The sequence below is a fragment of the Meleagris gallopavo genome, chromosome 11, assembly GCF_905368555.1.
Source record: "Meleagris gallopavo chromosome 11, MGAL_WU_HG_1.1, whole genome shotgun sequence".
Taxonomy (NCBI): Eukaryota; Metazoa; Chordata; class Aves; order Galliformes; family Phasianidae; genus Meleagris; species Meleagris gallopavo.
In genome coordinates, this window is record NC_139414.1 from 18,345,935 (window position 1) to 18,361,840 (window position 15,906).

General features: G+C 38.2%; 1 protein-coding gene across 10 annotated transcripts in view; it reads right to left on the bottom strand.

Moving 5' to 3' along the window:
* The window catches only part of NLGN1 (neuroligin 1), a 494,803-nt gene that overhangs the window by 206,765 nt on the left and 272,132 nt on the right, over positions 1 to 15,906 (bottom strand). The window contains exon 1 of one of the 10 annotated variants that reach the window (XM_085232843.1): positions 2,028 to 2,106. The exons of the other annotated variants lie outside the window; for them this stretch is intronic. Within the exon in view, the coding sequence (XP_085088969.1) occupies positions 2,028 to 2,043 (16 nt within the window). The 5' untranslated portion in view covers positions 2,044 to 2,106. Of the gene's footprint in view, positions 1 to 2,027; positions 2,107 to 15,906 lie in introns of those variants that run through there. 10 annotated transcript variants of the gene reach the window in all.

Here is a 15,906-nt window from a genome sequence, read left to right on the forward strand (position 1 = left end):
CTTCCCGATGTCTGTGCCTGCGTGCCAGCAACTTGTTTTACCTCAACAACCCGAATGAGAGAATTCTAACCTCAGGCTGTGCCTCAACCAAAGTTTGCACAGCAACACATGGGATGTGCTCCTGCCAGAAACTTACCTCTCCCTGTAAGATGATCAGGTAATACAATCATGACATACCATTTAGATTTGCCAGGCTATTTTGTCTGTTTAAGAGGTATTCACTTAGCATTTAAAAGGTCAGATTTGAACCATTCGTGATGTAAAGCAGTCAGGTATTTGCAATGAAAAGATACAGCTTGAGTTCATATTGTTTTAGAGACTCAAATCCCCCAAAATAATAGCAAAGAAGGTAAATGGTACTAGTCTCATTTGCATTCTGTTTTTTTTTTTTAATGTGAAACGCATGAATTTATTCAACTAGCTGTATTTTGAGAATGATTTGAGCTACCTAATACTGATTTATATTAAAATACTGTGAATCTTTTCTTTCAAGCTGTTACTCCTAGATCTGATCAAAGGACATTAACTTCACATTGTATTTGGGTATACTTTGGAGCTTTTGTGCCCCAGACTGTGCCACGCAGGCTTGGAACGAATACAGAGATGAGCCAGGATCAAGAAATTGCTGAAATACTATTAATCATCATTACCAAGGTCAGCGTGAGTTGTTTGAGCCTTGAAACCAGCATTATCACTGAGATGATCAGATATAAGTAATTTGAGGTTTCTGAAGAGAGGCAGTAGTTTTTAATAGAACTACAATCTAATAACTTTCTAACCTCATCTGTGTGTGGATTTAAGTGGTACTTTGACCCATGGAAAGAATACCTGCAAGAAATCATATTTTTCATACTACATCAGAAGATAAATGACATCATCAGCTAAATCATCAGAATAGCTCGGTATTTCTGTGATCATATATCACTTCCTAAACTTACAAGAAATAGAAGGAAGGAGTGAAGAAATAAAGCAATGAACTAAAACTAGTAGCTTTCATTCCCTAAAATATTCTGGTATTCTCCTACTGATCCCTTTTTAAGTGACTATCAGAGAGATGTGGGAAATTGATAGCAGTCACAAATACTAAATACAGACTTGAGCTTTGAAAAGATATGCAGAAATAAATGACCCCACATTTCATTTTACCATATTTGTCTTATATATTTGCACTGACAAGAATCCAGTGAACTAAAATGCTGTATATACAGTCTGAAACCATTTAAAAATAATAAATATAGAACTGACACTTCCAGTATTTTGCATATAAATCTTACCCAGATGGCAAATGAACTACATGTCAAGTTGCATTTGAATCTAAACCAAAGCTCACCCCTCATCATTTGAATTGAGAACAAAATATGCATATGATTTTATCTTGATCATAAAGATCACATGCCATAACACAGTCATACAGTCTGTTCCTGCTTCTAGCTTTTTTCCCACCTTTTTACTCTTTTGGTGTTTTCCCAGCACAGAACACCAAAAGAAGCTAGAATAGATTGCTTTGCTTTTCACTGAGCACACATACAGTTTTGTTTCATAGGAAGCACGTTACAAAAATCAGTTAATGTGCTAGGAAATAATACAATACTCTCCAGCTAAATTCCAAGTATCACCTAATTAATCAACTGAGGATCACACACTAATTAATAATGCTTATTCTAGCTACTGCACTGTGAACACATTACACATCCATTAGTCTAACATCCAAGGTTCACTCCAAAAACCAAGGCAGCATGAAAACACATTGCATTTATATCCCATATAAAGGTTGGAACATCTTGTATAGAATACAATGACTGAATGGAATATTTTCTACAGGCTTCTTTTTTTCTTTAATGTTCAGATTTACAGCAGATTGCAACTGGTGAAGAGAAGTGTTTTTCAAACCATTATCTGATTATTCCTCCATCCCTCCACTGCTACATTCACCTCTCTGCTTGTGGAGATGATTGTAATTCTGAGCCCTCAAAAGTAAGACAACAAATAACTACAGAACACACAAAAACATATTTCTCTACTATTACCTGTCCCTCCATACATGTAGGTCCAATAGGTCAGGGTACAAACTGATAGTCATTATTCAAAAAAATTCAGATTCTAGCTATTCATATTACACCTCAGTAAAGCCAGCCCCAGCCAGCAGTCACCTCCCCTACAGCACAGCAGCTGCAACCTACTACTAGACTCCACTACTAGGGTAAAAAATTAAACAGCAGTTATGCCTTCCTAATTTTATGAGTCAGTAACCAATGCTAAATTTAGCTGCCCTCAGCGCAAAGTCCCTGTATTAGAGGGCCTCTTTCCTGCACAGGAAGAGGTTGGCAGAGGAATCTCTACCTAACAATGTAGAAAAGAGCATTTAAAAATGGGAGCTTTCGGTAAATATTTAGCAGATGCAAGTGAGAAATGATCCTAAAATGTGTGCTTGGAGTCTATCATCATCGCTGAGAAGATGACAAAGGTCAGTGCATGCAGTAAGCCCAGCCCAGCACCCTCAGGGAGCATCTGAGTCACGCAGCAGTATGACAAACCCTCCTGAACAGTCTGAGTCACCACCGAGGTGGAGGGAATTTCTAAGCACACTGTTAGGTATGCTGGAATAGAGACAACTCAGTTAAGGTTGATGAGTCCTCAAGATAACAGCGAACAGCAAGAGGGAGCAAACTCATCCATTACACAGTGGTGAGGAGCTGACGTTTGGGGAGTTCATTAAACTGCTGAATAAAGCTGTGATGTCCTCCCAATCCTCCCATGAATTCTGACCTGTCAGTGGTTTCACAGCCACAAGAAAAGCCAGATTCAAAGCTGAGCTTTCTCTTTCCACAGTGTTAGCTCACTGAATTATCTAAGCACTGCAGCATCTCCAATCTCGATTAGCAAGTGGCGCACCTCCGAACAGCACTTTTTTTGGACACTGTGAATGCTGCAATAGCAACTAGCAGCCTGCAATTATCTCGTTAAAACACGGCCCTCCACTCACTAAGCAACTGGATTTGAAAATGAATTGAAACAACGTAAATAACCATAACAGTTCTGAAAATTGTGTAGTGTTATTTATAACCTATCAGAAAATGACTCACCCTTTTGTTCCCATCACCCCTACCCTCCAAACACTTGGCCTAGCAGGAAGCTTCCCTTATCCCAGTGCCACCAGTCTCACCAGTAGCTCACACTTTACCAGCAGGGCCCTGTAGTAAAGCATGTGAGAGAAAAGGAAGGACAAAGCTCCTACAAAGGTACTTGGAAATCTGCTGGTAGCATATACCTTTTGGACACTATATGCAATCTAAAATCTTGCAAACATATCCTTCTCCCCTCAAAATAGTTTTAAGAGCTAGACAAAAGTTACTACTTTGTACAATCAACAGATATACAGATAGCACAGTATACAATCAATGAATATACAGATGGTATAGTATATCCAGGAGCTTGGCTGATGCAATTGTTGCATTGGAGTAAGAAAGACACTCACCCTATCGTGGGCTCACAAAATAGACTCCAGTCAAGCAGATCTCCAGAGAGATCCTTCCCTACTGACAGTCAGCTCTTAAATGGGTCTAGGAGAGGTGGAGCCAGGCTCCACCCCTTCCTGCAGCACAGGTGAATTGCCTTCACCTGTGCTCCCATGGTTGACTCATTGCTTGCCTCAGGTGATCAATCAGAGGTTCAGGCTGTGATTCAGCACCCCCATACACTACTTGCAAACAGTTTGAAGTTTATAAAAAGATGGGAAATAGGATCTACAGAAAGAAAAAGTCCATAACTGTTTTGTTCTTTTGGAACTCTGGCTCGTGACTGGTAGCTGGGTTGTTACATTACAGTATGCAATAATCGAAGGTCGTGAGTGTAAATCCCCTATTGCTTTTAGTTCACAGCTAAACCAAAACCAAGGTAGGTGATAAGCAGTTCTTGATTGTTTCTGTCAATCACTTTTTCCAGATGAAATGAGAAAAAACATACAGGGTTAACTCAGAAAACAGGGTTGGAGCTCCTTTGATATAAATGGGAATTGAACTCATGGGACTGTGCTGCTGAGAAAGATTTTGCAACATTTTCCTCTTTTCTAGTATTCCTCCCTGCCTCAATTTCTCTATGCATCTTGCAAAGCCCACATTTATTCACTGGCGTTTAAGGAGTGAACCAAACTCACTGAAGTCAATAGGAGCCTTTTCATTGACTTCAGTGACCTTTACATCAGCTTTTAAAAAGAGACAGACAGAACAGGCATGGAAGGAAGTTCTAACAAAACTTCCCAGTTCGGTGCAGGCTATGGCTATTGTGGTTTCACTTCTGAAAGGATCTGTAACACGGAATTCCCTTGAGCATTATATTGAAAAAAATAATTGTCGTCTTTTACCATGGAAGATGTTATGGCCATCAGACAGACGTCTGATAAATAAAATAAAATGCATTAATTCTAGACAAATCCAGGAGGAAGGGATCCCACATCCAATAAATCTTACTGTTATTGAGTTTTGTTTTTTTTTCACGTTAGATAATCCAGTGTGAGAATCAAGTGAATTAATAAAATACTTAATTTTAACTGAAGTTCACATGCAAAAACTTGCCAAATTTTACATTAAAGTGACTAATTTAGGTGTAACAGCATGTCAGAAAAACATGGTTTATTAGAAAAGTCTTTAAGTCAGAAATAAAAAACACATTTGTCTTGAATGGTTACAAAAGACATTTTCTATTCTGATCGTTTAGACCATTTTTGTTAGCTGATACATTCTGAATATTAATAGATCAAGTTTAGACCCTCAAAATCAATAGTCAAAATTCTAGTACCAGTGTAGAGAGCATTTGTTACTGTCACCTCGTACAGCTGTGCACACAAGGCAAGCACTCAGAGAATGTATGGGTCATCTTCCATCCTGAAGGATGCAATCAGTTCTACACTAAATGATTTTTTTTTTGTCTGTCTACACACAGACAAGAATAAGTGTGGTTTTGGCAATAGTTGGCAGGAACTAATTTTGGCTTGGTTCAGATTTGGGATTATTATTATTTTTTTTAATCTCACACTGAATGCCTTTCTTGCTATTTAAGGGAAGGAATATTCACAATCCTAACACTCAATCATAACCAGGCAGCCTTTTCTATGTTAAATATTCTACATTAACAAACATTGATCCCACCCAGATTCTATTAGGTAAACTGCAAGTCTCAGGCCATTCAGCCAGTCTCAGGAGCAAATGCCAAAGCTGCACAAGCAGTGCAGCAATTTATTTCCCACTTAATAAGAACACTATAGAGAGCCTGTTGTAATGGTTTAGTTTAAGTTATTGGATGATGTCGGGAGAAATTAATATTTCAAGTCATTTTCTCACATGATGTATTACAGGAAGCTATCCTGGACCAACAGAGAAATGGATGACCCTGTGATTTTACAAGTTTTTTTGATGTCTTTTTCCTCTTAGACCCTCTGGCCCTTGGTTACAGATACAAATGCTAACTGTATACTGATGGCTTCAGGGACAGAGACCTAGAGTCATACAATGACAGCCATTAATCCAGAATGGCAAGTCACACGCATACCCTGGCCATACAAACAGGTCCCTTGCACACATCCAGGCAGAGCACATCTCCTTGAACCAGAAAAGGTGACCACAGAAGTCACCGACTTTTAGAAAAACGCGTTAACATTTAAAAAGAATTGTAAGTAATGAGATTAAAAGCTTTACCATGAGCATGTGTCTGTATGTTGGCCTCTTGGGGGATTCCACACTGAGCACTTCCTAATTTCTCTTTTTCTCCACTCCTCCAAGTGAGTGTGAGTGAGTGATGAGTGTGGAGTGAGTGAGTCTCTCCCCCTTATGTGTTACAGAATTCCTCTTCATTTCCCTTCCTATCCTATTCCCATTAGGTTTCCATTCTATTTGCTATTTTTCTATTTGCTATACACTATTCTTCCATCCTATTTTCCACACTTTTCCCACTGTACTCTTGCATTTTTTCCACCTGTCACCTTTCAGGACATGCTTTCTCACCTGCTTCCTTCTTTAACTCATTTGTCTCCTTTATTCTTCTCATTTACCAGAACAGTTTCTTCTATCCTTCCCTTTAATCAATTTAATTGATCAGTTTTAAGGTATGCAGCAGTATGCATATGGTGACAAAGTGCTGAACTGCCAAGGTTAACAAAAACAAACTCCAGTTTCTTTCAACACCTGCAGCCAGTGACAAAGATCAGTAGTACCAGTCCAATAACATGGTTCTATACATTTGTTTGGCATGTGTGAAGATTTTCATTTATTTATCTTTTCTTCAACAGAAGTAATAGTGCTGAAGTATTACTACTATTAAGCATCCAATGTTTTTGCTTTAGTATAGTCTGAAAGAAAAAATAATGAGAACCCCTGAAATCTCCTATGTACTATTTCCCACATGCCTTACCTGAACCTGCAAGTGTACATTCCTATCAATCTCATTCTGCATTACACAAAGTTCTTTGCAGCTCCTTAAGGCTTCTTTAATAATCAAGTACTTCTGCTATTGGTCTTTTTGCCCCTCGCTTCCATTAGGTACTTATAACAGACAGCTGGTTCGTTTCCCAGTAAGTGTTCCTATGGTCTCTTCCTGGCAAACCATCAGTTTCAATTTTAGAATGAGAGAAGTCAAATAATTCTCATTGTTTGCCATGATGTCTACAGACTTTCGGCACCTTAGGACCAGAGGAGAAATAAATCAATCTCTCGGAATTAGAAAGCTAAATTAATTGAAAAAGCAATAATTACGAAACTGTTGGATACTAAGAATTCTATTGTCATTTAATAGTGTGACAGTGAATAAATATTTGCAAAATTATAGAGTCCAGCAAACATTTTGTAAAAGTGCTTGCTTCAGCAATCTATAAAAACCTTTTTTAGTGTTTTTTTGTCCAAAGTTTTCATTTATATCTTGTATAGCTCTGCCTGACATTCAATTACAAATACTCAGGAAACCTTTCCTTCCATGTGAAAAGTTCCTTGTCCACAAGGGCTTTGACAAAATGACAGAGGGTGCCCATGATTTTGCCTGTCTTATTAAATCTTGAACTAATGTAAGCAAACGTCGTCAGCTGTCAGGATAAACTGCTCCATTTCAATGCCACTACTGAAAGCTTGCTACCCAGGCAGCTCACAGACCTTTCAGCCTCTTGACCGTACATTGTTAGCAGGTTGACCTAGATCAGCAGTTTTTTGGGTTTTGTTTTTTTTTTTTACTTTTGGGATCCTAGAAAATAACAACTTCACTGCTCTTGTTCCTACTTGTAGAGATTTTAAAACGTTAAAGGTTTTTACATTACAAAGATGGCAGAGCCTCTAATTGCACCAGACAACCTAAAACACGCAGCTGTTCTGAATTTATGAATGCATGGGCACGTTAATAAGAGAAAAAGCTACACAGATAACTACTCTTAAAATTGTAAGATCTTTTCTTCAATACCAATGATTGTCATCTATAAGCCTTGTTAGAACAAAAACTTTTGACAGGAAAGCCCATTAATTATTTGAAAACTGTTACTCTTTGAATGATCTAGGAAGCATTCTTATGGACTTTATGCACTTCTAGTGGTATTTTTTTGTTTGCTGGATCCTTGCATTGAAGGTTATCCCAAAATTTAATAAGTTCTGGTTCTTTTTATATGTACCTGTGTATATGAGTTTCCTCACAAGAATTATGTATAATTTAATGATATGAAAGCATATGTAAATAGTAGGCAAATTAGATGCAGGTGACTAAAAATGATCAATAAAGCAGGTTGTGGTACTTCAGTTTCATGTGCTCAAATTTTATTGAGCGCTCCAATTTACATGTTGTCATCATTAGAATTAATATTTACATGCTCCAATCACACTAAATGAGCATGTCCTTAATTTCAGAGTTTTTTCTACAGTTGCTCTCTAATTTCTGCCTCTTCACTTGTGGCTGGCAGTTGTTTTCTTTGCTCCTGTGACATTGCCACCCATTTCAGGGAGGTATAAGTATACCTTTTCCATACTACTGATACATACTAACATCTTCTTATTCTGTTTTACTTAAAGAATAAACAGAAAGGATGCTTATAATCTCCAGCAAAACTACACAGCAGCCTGAGACGTATAACAAAAACAGAACATGAAGTGTATGCTTCATCAAAAAAAAGGAGTTGAAGATTAACTGTTGAGATTATAAGATATGTTTATGCCTCATCTCTGCTGAACTGTCAGCTACTGAAAATATCTTCTATGATGCTGATCAGATAAAAATATGCTAATAGTGTAACTATGTTACATACACACACAGATTCATGCACTGTATCCCTGTTAATACAGCTTGTTGCATCCCAGTTCTGTGACTGGATTCACAAGGGCAGACACTTGCACTGATTACAGACTCTCTGTCATGTTCAGTGTTAAAAACCTCTTAGCGCACTTCGTTATAGAGCACATTCCAAAAGTAATAAGAACAATTGACGGCAATTACAGCAAATTTTGTAAGATGGTAAAAGAGACAAACAGAGAACATAAAGATAGCAATTTATGGGCCAGATGAGAGTGCAGAACTCCCTTTCTGCCACTGTGTCAGGAAAGCAATTGATCTCCAGGACAGAAACTCTCATGTCAACCAGCTTATCTCAGCATTTTGTTGACAGCCAGCCCCATGAACAAAAGCTTTGGTGCCTGCTTTAGGACAAATCCGTCCAGTCATTTTCCCAGCACGGGAGCTGGGCTTTTTGACAGTCAATGCTGAAGTTCAAACAGGGAATCTCAAATACAAATGCATCAGAGCAGCTTCTGACCACTGGAGATCACCAGCACAACCTACAGTTGAAAGGTCCAGGACAATTTACTAGGGGAGGAAAGCTGCTCCCAGGTCTCACATACTAGCTCTGTTCTGCCACTGGAGTCAGAGCCTTCACCACAACTCCCTAATGCTATATGTACTTCTTTAATACATATATAGTCTGCATATGCTAAAGGAAACAGGGTCTGGTTTTGTACAAGTAGATAAGTATGATAACCTCTGAAACCAAGCGTTCAATTTACAAATCTGCAAATCTGTTTGAGAACTCACTGAGAAAACTAAAACCAGAAAAGGGAGCTCTTTTCCCTCATTCAAGAATGAAGTACTGGTACGTCATCCTGTTCAATCAAAAAATAATCATTAGTTCCATATCTTTATTACATCGCTAAATCCAGCACTGGTGGCATTTCAAAGGTCAGTTGACAAAGACTAGCACTAAGCACAACACCAGGTTTTAACCAGACAGTACATTATGTGACTGTAAAACAGGAGCCATGCACTGCTCCAGCTGACACTCACCACAGCCAATGCTAAGCCCCACCATGGGGAGCAGCCAGAGCAAAAATAGGAATAGTTGGACAAAGCCATCAAAGAGAAACAAGGCACATCTTCTCAGCAAGACTTCCGTACAGGGATGAAGCACTGCCAAAAGCCTGACAGGAGTTTGTCTCATCTCTGTAGTCGTAATGCTCAGGTAAATGTTCCTTCAAGGAACACGCAGGTAGCTTGAGTTTAGGTACAAGGCATGAAATTGTCACCTCCTTTTAGTGTTTAACAAGCCCTACCACTGCCAATGCTGAAAGGGTTCTTTCCAATCACCAGACAAGAATTTCAATTTAGCAACTGAAGGGAAAACACATTTGTTTGAACAGTTAATTTGTTCTCCTGAGGGCTGAAAGCCATCTCAAAAGTAGCTTTGTTTTGAGAACAAAAACACTATTATCAGTGGGGAAGGAAAGTGCCATGGAACACACCAACCCTGGAAGAGCATTAACCTGCATACTTTGCAGCACGTGCAGACAGCTCAGTAAAATATCACTGATATATTAATCCAACCTTAGTGATGTCTGGATAACATCTGAGATGATTTCTGCATGGAGATTTGCTGGAGGAGTGATGGACCGATGCACCAGTGAGATTCAATTGACTTGAAGCAATTATTTCTTTCCTCTGTTTCCATTATACAGGAGAAATATAGATATGAGGGGGAAAAAAAGAAAGAAAAAAAAAAAAAAAAAAAAAAAAAAAAAAACACACAGGCCATCTTCCCTGCTCAGCTCAGGCTGCATGCCCATGGCTGACACACCTGGGGTGGCACTCACAGCACCACAGTCTTCTTTTTTTCCCCCCTCTCATAGATGTAACAGAATCTAAGTCATCATGTGAGGCACATCTCCACCTATAAATCCATATTAAATATATATATTTATTATCTCTATGCCGCACTGAGGCACGGCCTCCAAGTAGCAGCGCCAGCAGTAGCTGCGGCTGACAGGGCCGCCGTCGCCATGGCAACCGAGCAGGGCCCGCAGCAGCGCCGCGGCCGCCGCCGACGTGAGGCGGGAAGCAATGAGAGGTTCCCCCGCCCTGCTGCCAGGCCGCTGTCACTTGGCCGGAAGAATCCCGCCCTAACAAAAGCCTGGCGCTTGAGGGTCGGGCTCTGTTTATTTTTATCCCCCCCTCTCTCCCCTTCTGCCGTTGTTTACAAGAAGTAATTAAAACAAAATGTCTTGCTTGGGAAAGACTAAGCAGAAGTCTGCTCACCCTGAAAATTATTGGACCGTGAAGACTTAAATTTGACAAACTGCTAATTCAAGCTATTTAACGGCTCTTTATAATCCAAGTAGCAGTGTAAATAAGGGAGATAATAAAACCTGATGAGAGATTGATGTCTGGCTGAAGCAGTAATTCCTTTTCAAAGATATATAATCAACAGATTTATGACAGAGGGGAGGAGACATCACAGTTCGATGTATGGGACCAACCCTGCACGCAGCTGAATCAAACACAGTTTTGTTCTAGGTAGAACATGCAGAACTTTTGCACAGTTTTGATGCTTTGAGTTTTTTTTGTTGTTGTTGTTGTATTGAGAATAGTTGTAAGTTGTATTGAGAAAATATAAGTAGGAAAAAAAATGAAATAGTTGTTTACATCATTTAACTGTATCCTGCACAAAGCTATCACACTGTGTTAGGCAATCAAAAATTGCTGGGGGAATGAGAATCAGGAGTTCTGCGAGGAGGGGAGGGGCTGAGGACAGCCCCACCACCAGCACAACCCACATCCAGCGCAGGCAGGGCTGGAGCCACCATTTTGTGGCCTGTTGGGGCAGAAAGGCTCCAGCAACACTGAGTCCCTGCACAGTGCCAGAATCAGGGAGCATTGTGAAAAGTTTTAAAACCCTTTATAGCAACCAGAAATGTTTTACCTGCAGAAAACCCATCTCCCAGGAGGACATAATCCCCGGGATGACTGACTAGGTGTACTAGTTTGGAGAGTAACAGTCCTTATATAGATCATAAGAACACTGAGAGGTTAGATGAGATGCTGATAGTCGCACGCCGACTTCATGCCGTGGGTATCGTTCTGCAATCAATCCATTTATCAGAGATGTAGATATGAAGTGATCAGTTGTTTTTAGCACAGTGCCAGAAGTCCATACAAAAATAAGAAAAATATTTAAAAGTTTCTGTATGAGGAGATATTAAACAATTCAGATTATTCAAAATCAGGTAGGAGGATCCATATGACTGGAGTGCTGAAAGTCTCTAAATACACACAGTCAAGAACAGCAGCCTGCCTAGCAAGGGCTGGGGAGAGAAAGTGCTATTGCATCAAATTATTCGTGCATCAGACATCCAGGCTCTGGAATGGATTGAAGTCTTACCTGACAGCGGCAATCATTAATGTTTGCTGCAGAGCACCACATTAGATCAAAGAGCAGAATTTAACACGTATGATAAAGAAGAAAAATACATTACCCAAGGTGACATCAATCTAGAGGACATATGCTAGTTATCTTATGCCGCCATTCCTAAAACATCTTTAGAGAAAGTCCAAATGATCACAGCCTGACTGCTATGTAACCAACAGCACATTTCCTAAAAAGATACATCTACTGAAGTAAATAGTTAGAATTCTTAATTGTTCCAGAAAATTTTTCACTTCACTCTTACCAGTAATTTAGGAAAAATGTAGTCATATAGCTTAATACACAATGTTTTGCAGTACTTTGAATAGGAAAAACACTTGCATATGGGAATCCAAATTGTCTAGCGATCTAGAATAAAAATACATGGGTAATATATGCAGAAACAATGAATGGACACTATCCTGACTGGAGCATTCTACATTAGAAAGCTCTAAAAAGGGCATACCCATAATCAACTGAACTTTTCTATATACGCTAGCATAGCTTCCATAGTTGTATAAACAAATTTCAAGAAGGCATAGCCAACTGTTTTTACATTTGTATGAAATTAATGATTTTATTTTTCAAGTTCTTGAGTAGGTAAGAATGATTTAAGAGATCTGCTTATTAATAAAAAAAAGTTCCAAAAATGAACTATAAAATATCCATATCCTAATTGGGTTCCTTTACCTTACCTACTCAAAATGAAGAGTTTATTTCTAAAACTGCTTTTACCAAGGAAAAAAAAATTATCCTCAACTCTGAGACACTTCTAAAGAGCAAATATTTTGTCTTTGAAATACACCTCATTGCACCAGATGGTGTGTTTATATGTATTTTTAAATGTTCCTGTGGATGAATACTCCCACATATTCCTTACAATAGCACCTTCATCACTGTTCAAATCATTGAAACATACTTAAGGGCACACAACTGCAAACTTAGTCATACAAAAATGTGGCAAAGAATGTCTGAGGAACAACAAATATTATTCTGCTGCATAAAACTGCTGTGCTTGTTAACATCCCTATTAGCAATGCTACTGTTTAGTATTTAATACTTCTACAAGGTCGAGAAACCACATAAAAATCTATATATTTGGTATTCTATATAAGTTTCAAAGTTGTACATTTTTATCCAACAAACTGTAAAGAAACTTTCTAGTTAGTTGAGTTTTGATTAATGTCTAATGCATCCAGTTCTTTAACGAATAATCCCCAGGCAGGTCATTGCTGTGCTCTGGGCCACCTGTAACTTCACTGCCACTTACATATGTACTGCTAGATCATTACTCAGTTATCACTTGTAACACCAGTGACCTTAGTGGATTTTTACCTAGTTTACAACAGATCGGGAGAAAAAAAACAAGCACGGCCAAACTTTCAGCTGAATCCAGTGAAGCTCAATTAAGCTATATGGGACTGCACTAATATCTCAGCAGAGAATAGGGTCCCTAATTTACTGTTACATCTTGACCCATCTCCTTTATCCAGAAAGACTGGCAAATTTAATCTTTTTCTTTTAATTTATCACTACTGGTTTTTCTCTGAAGTTTCTATAAATGGAGTACTTTGCTAGGACAGTAATTCTTCCAATACTTAAGACAACCCCCAATTTTTTCCCCCCACCATTAGTAGGTCTTTGTGTAAGAGCTATTTGGGGATGAATATTTTTACCATAAATTAAGCTTTAAAAATTAAAACTAAACCTCAGGCAGCAACTCTCACAGAAACCTAAAATAATGACCTAAGCTACAGTCAATACTATTTTCTTTCATAGTTAGTTAAGCTGTCAGCATGAAATAATCATTCAGTTGAACATGACTGTTGTCACATCGTATGAGACAAAATTGCCCTACAAAACAGAAGAAAATTATTCTGTGCCTGGAATGCCAGACTGCAGTCCTTAGCAATATTATTCAGGACACATAGGAAATGACCATCAAAGAAACACATTCATTGCTTTCAGTACTGCTTACCAGTACTTTATCATTTAAGCAGATTATTCATCTCACAGCTTAATACCTTCTAGTCTGTCCCTCAAATACAGATAAATGCATAAAATCCACAGAGAGAACTGAGTGCCTAAGCTCTAGTATGTGGAAGTCCATATACTACTGCTATGTCCACTAGAAGTGGATCAAAAATAGCCATAAAGGAAAAATAAGTCCTGTATTTTGGGTTCTGTGGATACACTGTTGAGGATGACAGAGAAACAAGATTGACAGGTAGTTGCTTTTAGCTTTTCAGATTCTCACCTTGACTGTTGCTATAGTTAATTTAGTAAGAATTAACTGAAAAATAGGGGTTATTAATATAAAACTGTGATACTTAAATTCTTACTCATTTTCTTTCATTTGTAAAAACACATTTTTACAGACATGCACTAAATAATGAATTCAAAACAGAAAAAATAAAGGCATAATTATACGTTTTTCTTTTCAGTAACTTCTTGAACCAAAGGACCACATAAATCCATAATTTAATCTCTCCTTGTCAGGTTTGTGCTGCAACAGCAGTGGTCCTTCAAGACTCTCGAAGTTTTTTATTTAACTACCAGAGGATATGGAAAAGCACCACATAACAGAACACAGCAAAAAAGCTTTGATATTGTTATTGCTTTAAGAAGGCTACCAAGTAATAAGACTGGTAAAATTATGCAAGGAACATGGCATTCTCCCACAGACACACATTTAATATCTTCTGAGATTTAATGCATTGCATAGTAGAATAGAAAATGTGAAAAATCTTTCATAAGGTTTCTTTGCGAAGATGTTCCTAGAGATGGTAACTGTTCCACAGAGAAGTTGGGAGTGGATAATTTTTCATATATATGTAGCATCGGTATTAAAATGGAAATTAAGTTCATAAAAGGCATATAAAACATCCAAAACCATATGATTTGGAGTGTTTAGTTTCCTCCAAAGTCCCAATCCCCAGCCCCTAAAGGAGCAGTCCCTGTTTGTGCAGACAAGGTTCTGCATGATTTCAGCCTTCACTGACACTTCTTTTTTCTGCTTTTTCATCCATGCACTAGCATTACGTGGTAGCATTCATACTGAAACATTTCAGGTGAACGTTCAATATACAAAACTCTCTCATCTGAACAGAAATACTGAGCTATGATGGCAACTTGGAGCAGAATTTCTATTCAGTTTATTTTTCAACAGCGATAGAATATATTTCGGTTTGGTTCGTCTTTTTCCATTTGCTGAGGATCACCAAGACACATCTTCTGCTTAATAGAAAACCGTTCTATTAACAGTGGTGCTGAAAGTCTGAAGAAAGACACATAAAACTAAAGACTGTGAGACCTTATTGAATGTCAGTAAGCATCTTTTCTGTGTGTAAGCTCAAGGGATCCCACATAAACGCAAAAAAAAACAACAACCCAACAACCCACGACCAAACACCACAACTTCCTTAAATACTCTGTTCCTTCCCTGAAGCCCTGGGCATAAAATATAAACCAGTATAGTGATCGAGGAAAAGTCAAGTACTGTAAAGTTTGATGGCAAGTTAGGAACAAGCCTGGGATATTTGATATGAACATCAACACAGCAGGAAAGCTTACAATATCTTTTGGAAGGGAAGAGTACAGTAAGAAGTAAGGAAGAGAAAGAGGAAGAAGAGGAGTAACAGCAAAGGAAGTCACAGTTCTGGAGAAGAAAATGTCAAACTTTGTTAGCTAACAGGCAAGCATTCAACACAAGCTGAACAAACTCTAAACTGAATTTACATCCCTGCTACAGTAGTTACTCAAAAGATCGTGTTTTTCATGAGAAGGAAGTTCATGTTAATATAATTCCATTTTGCCCATATATATTAAACACTAACAATATGATTCACAATCCCTGAAAAGTCACTAACAAGAGCTGGAAACCTCCCACATGCAGAACAGGACCCAGGTAATTATTATTAGCAATAAATATTGAAGAAACTATGAATTATAATGCTATTATGGAGTAAGACAGAAAATATGGCAGGCTGCGGGGGCAATATTAATGCAAATAAAGACACTGGACAAATTGGAAAGATGAGCAAATAGAATCACTTCATAAGAAGACAGATGGGAGCACGTATAACTGGATATCTGATACATTATTCCTTGAAATCAATAGATGCTGTGAGCATGATATTAATTCAGTACTAGATGCTAAGAGTAGCAAGACAAAAAAGACACTAAGAGGAGAATTTGTTTTCATTTATACTGCAGTTTGT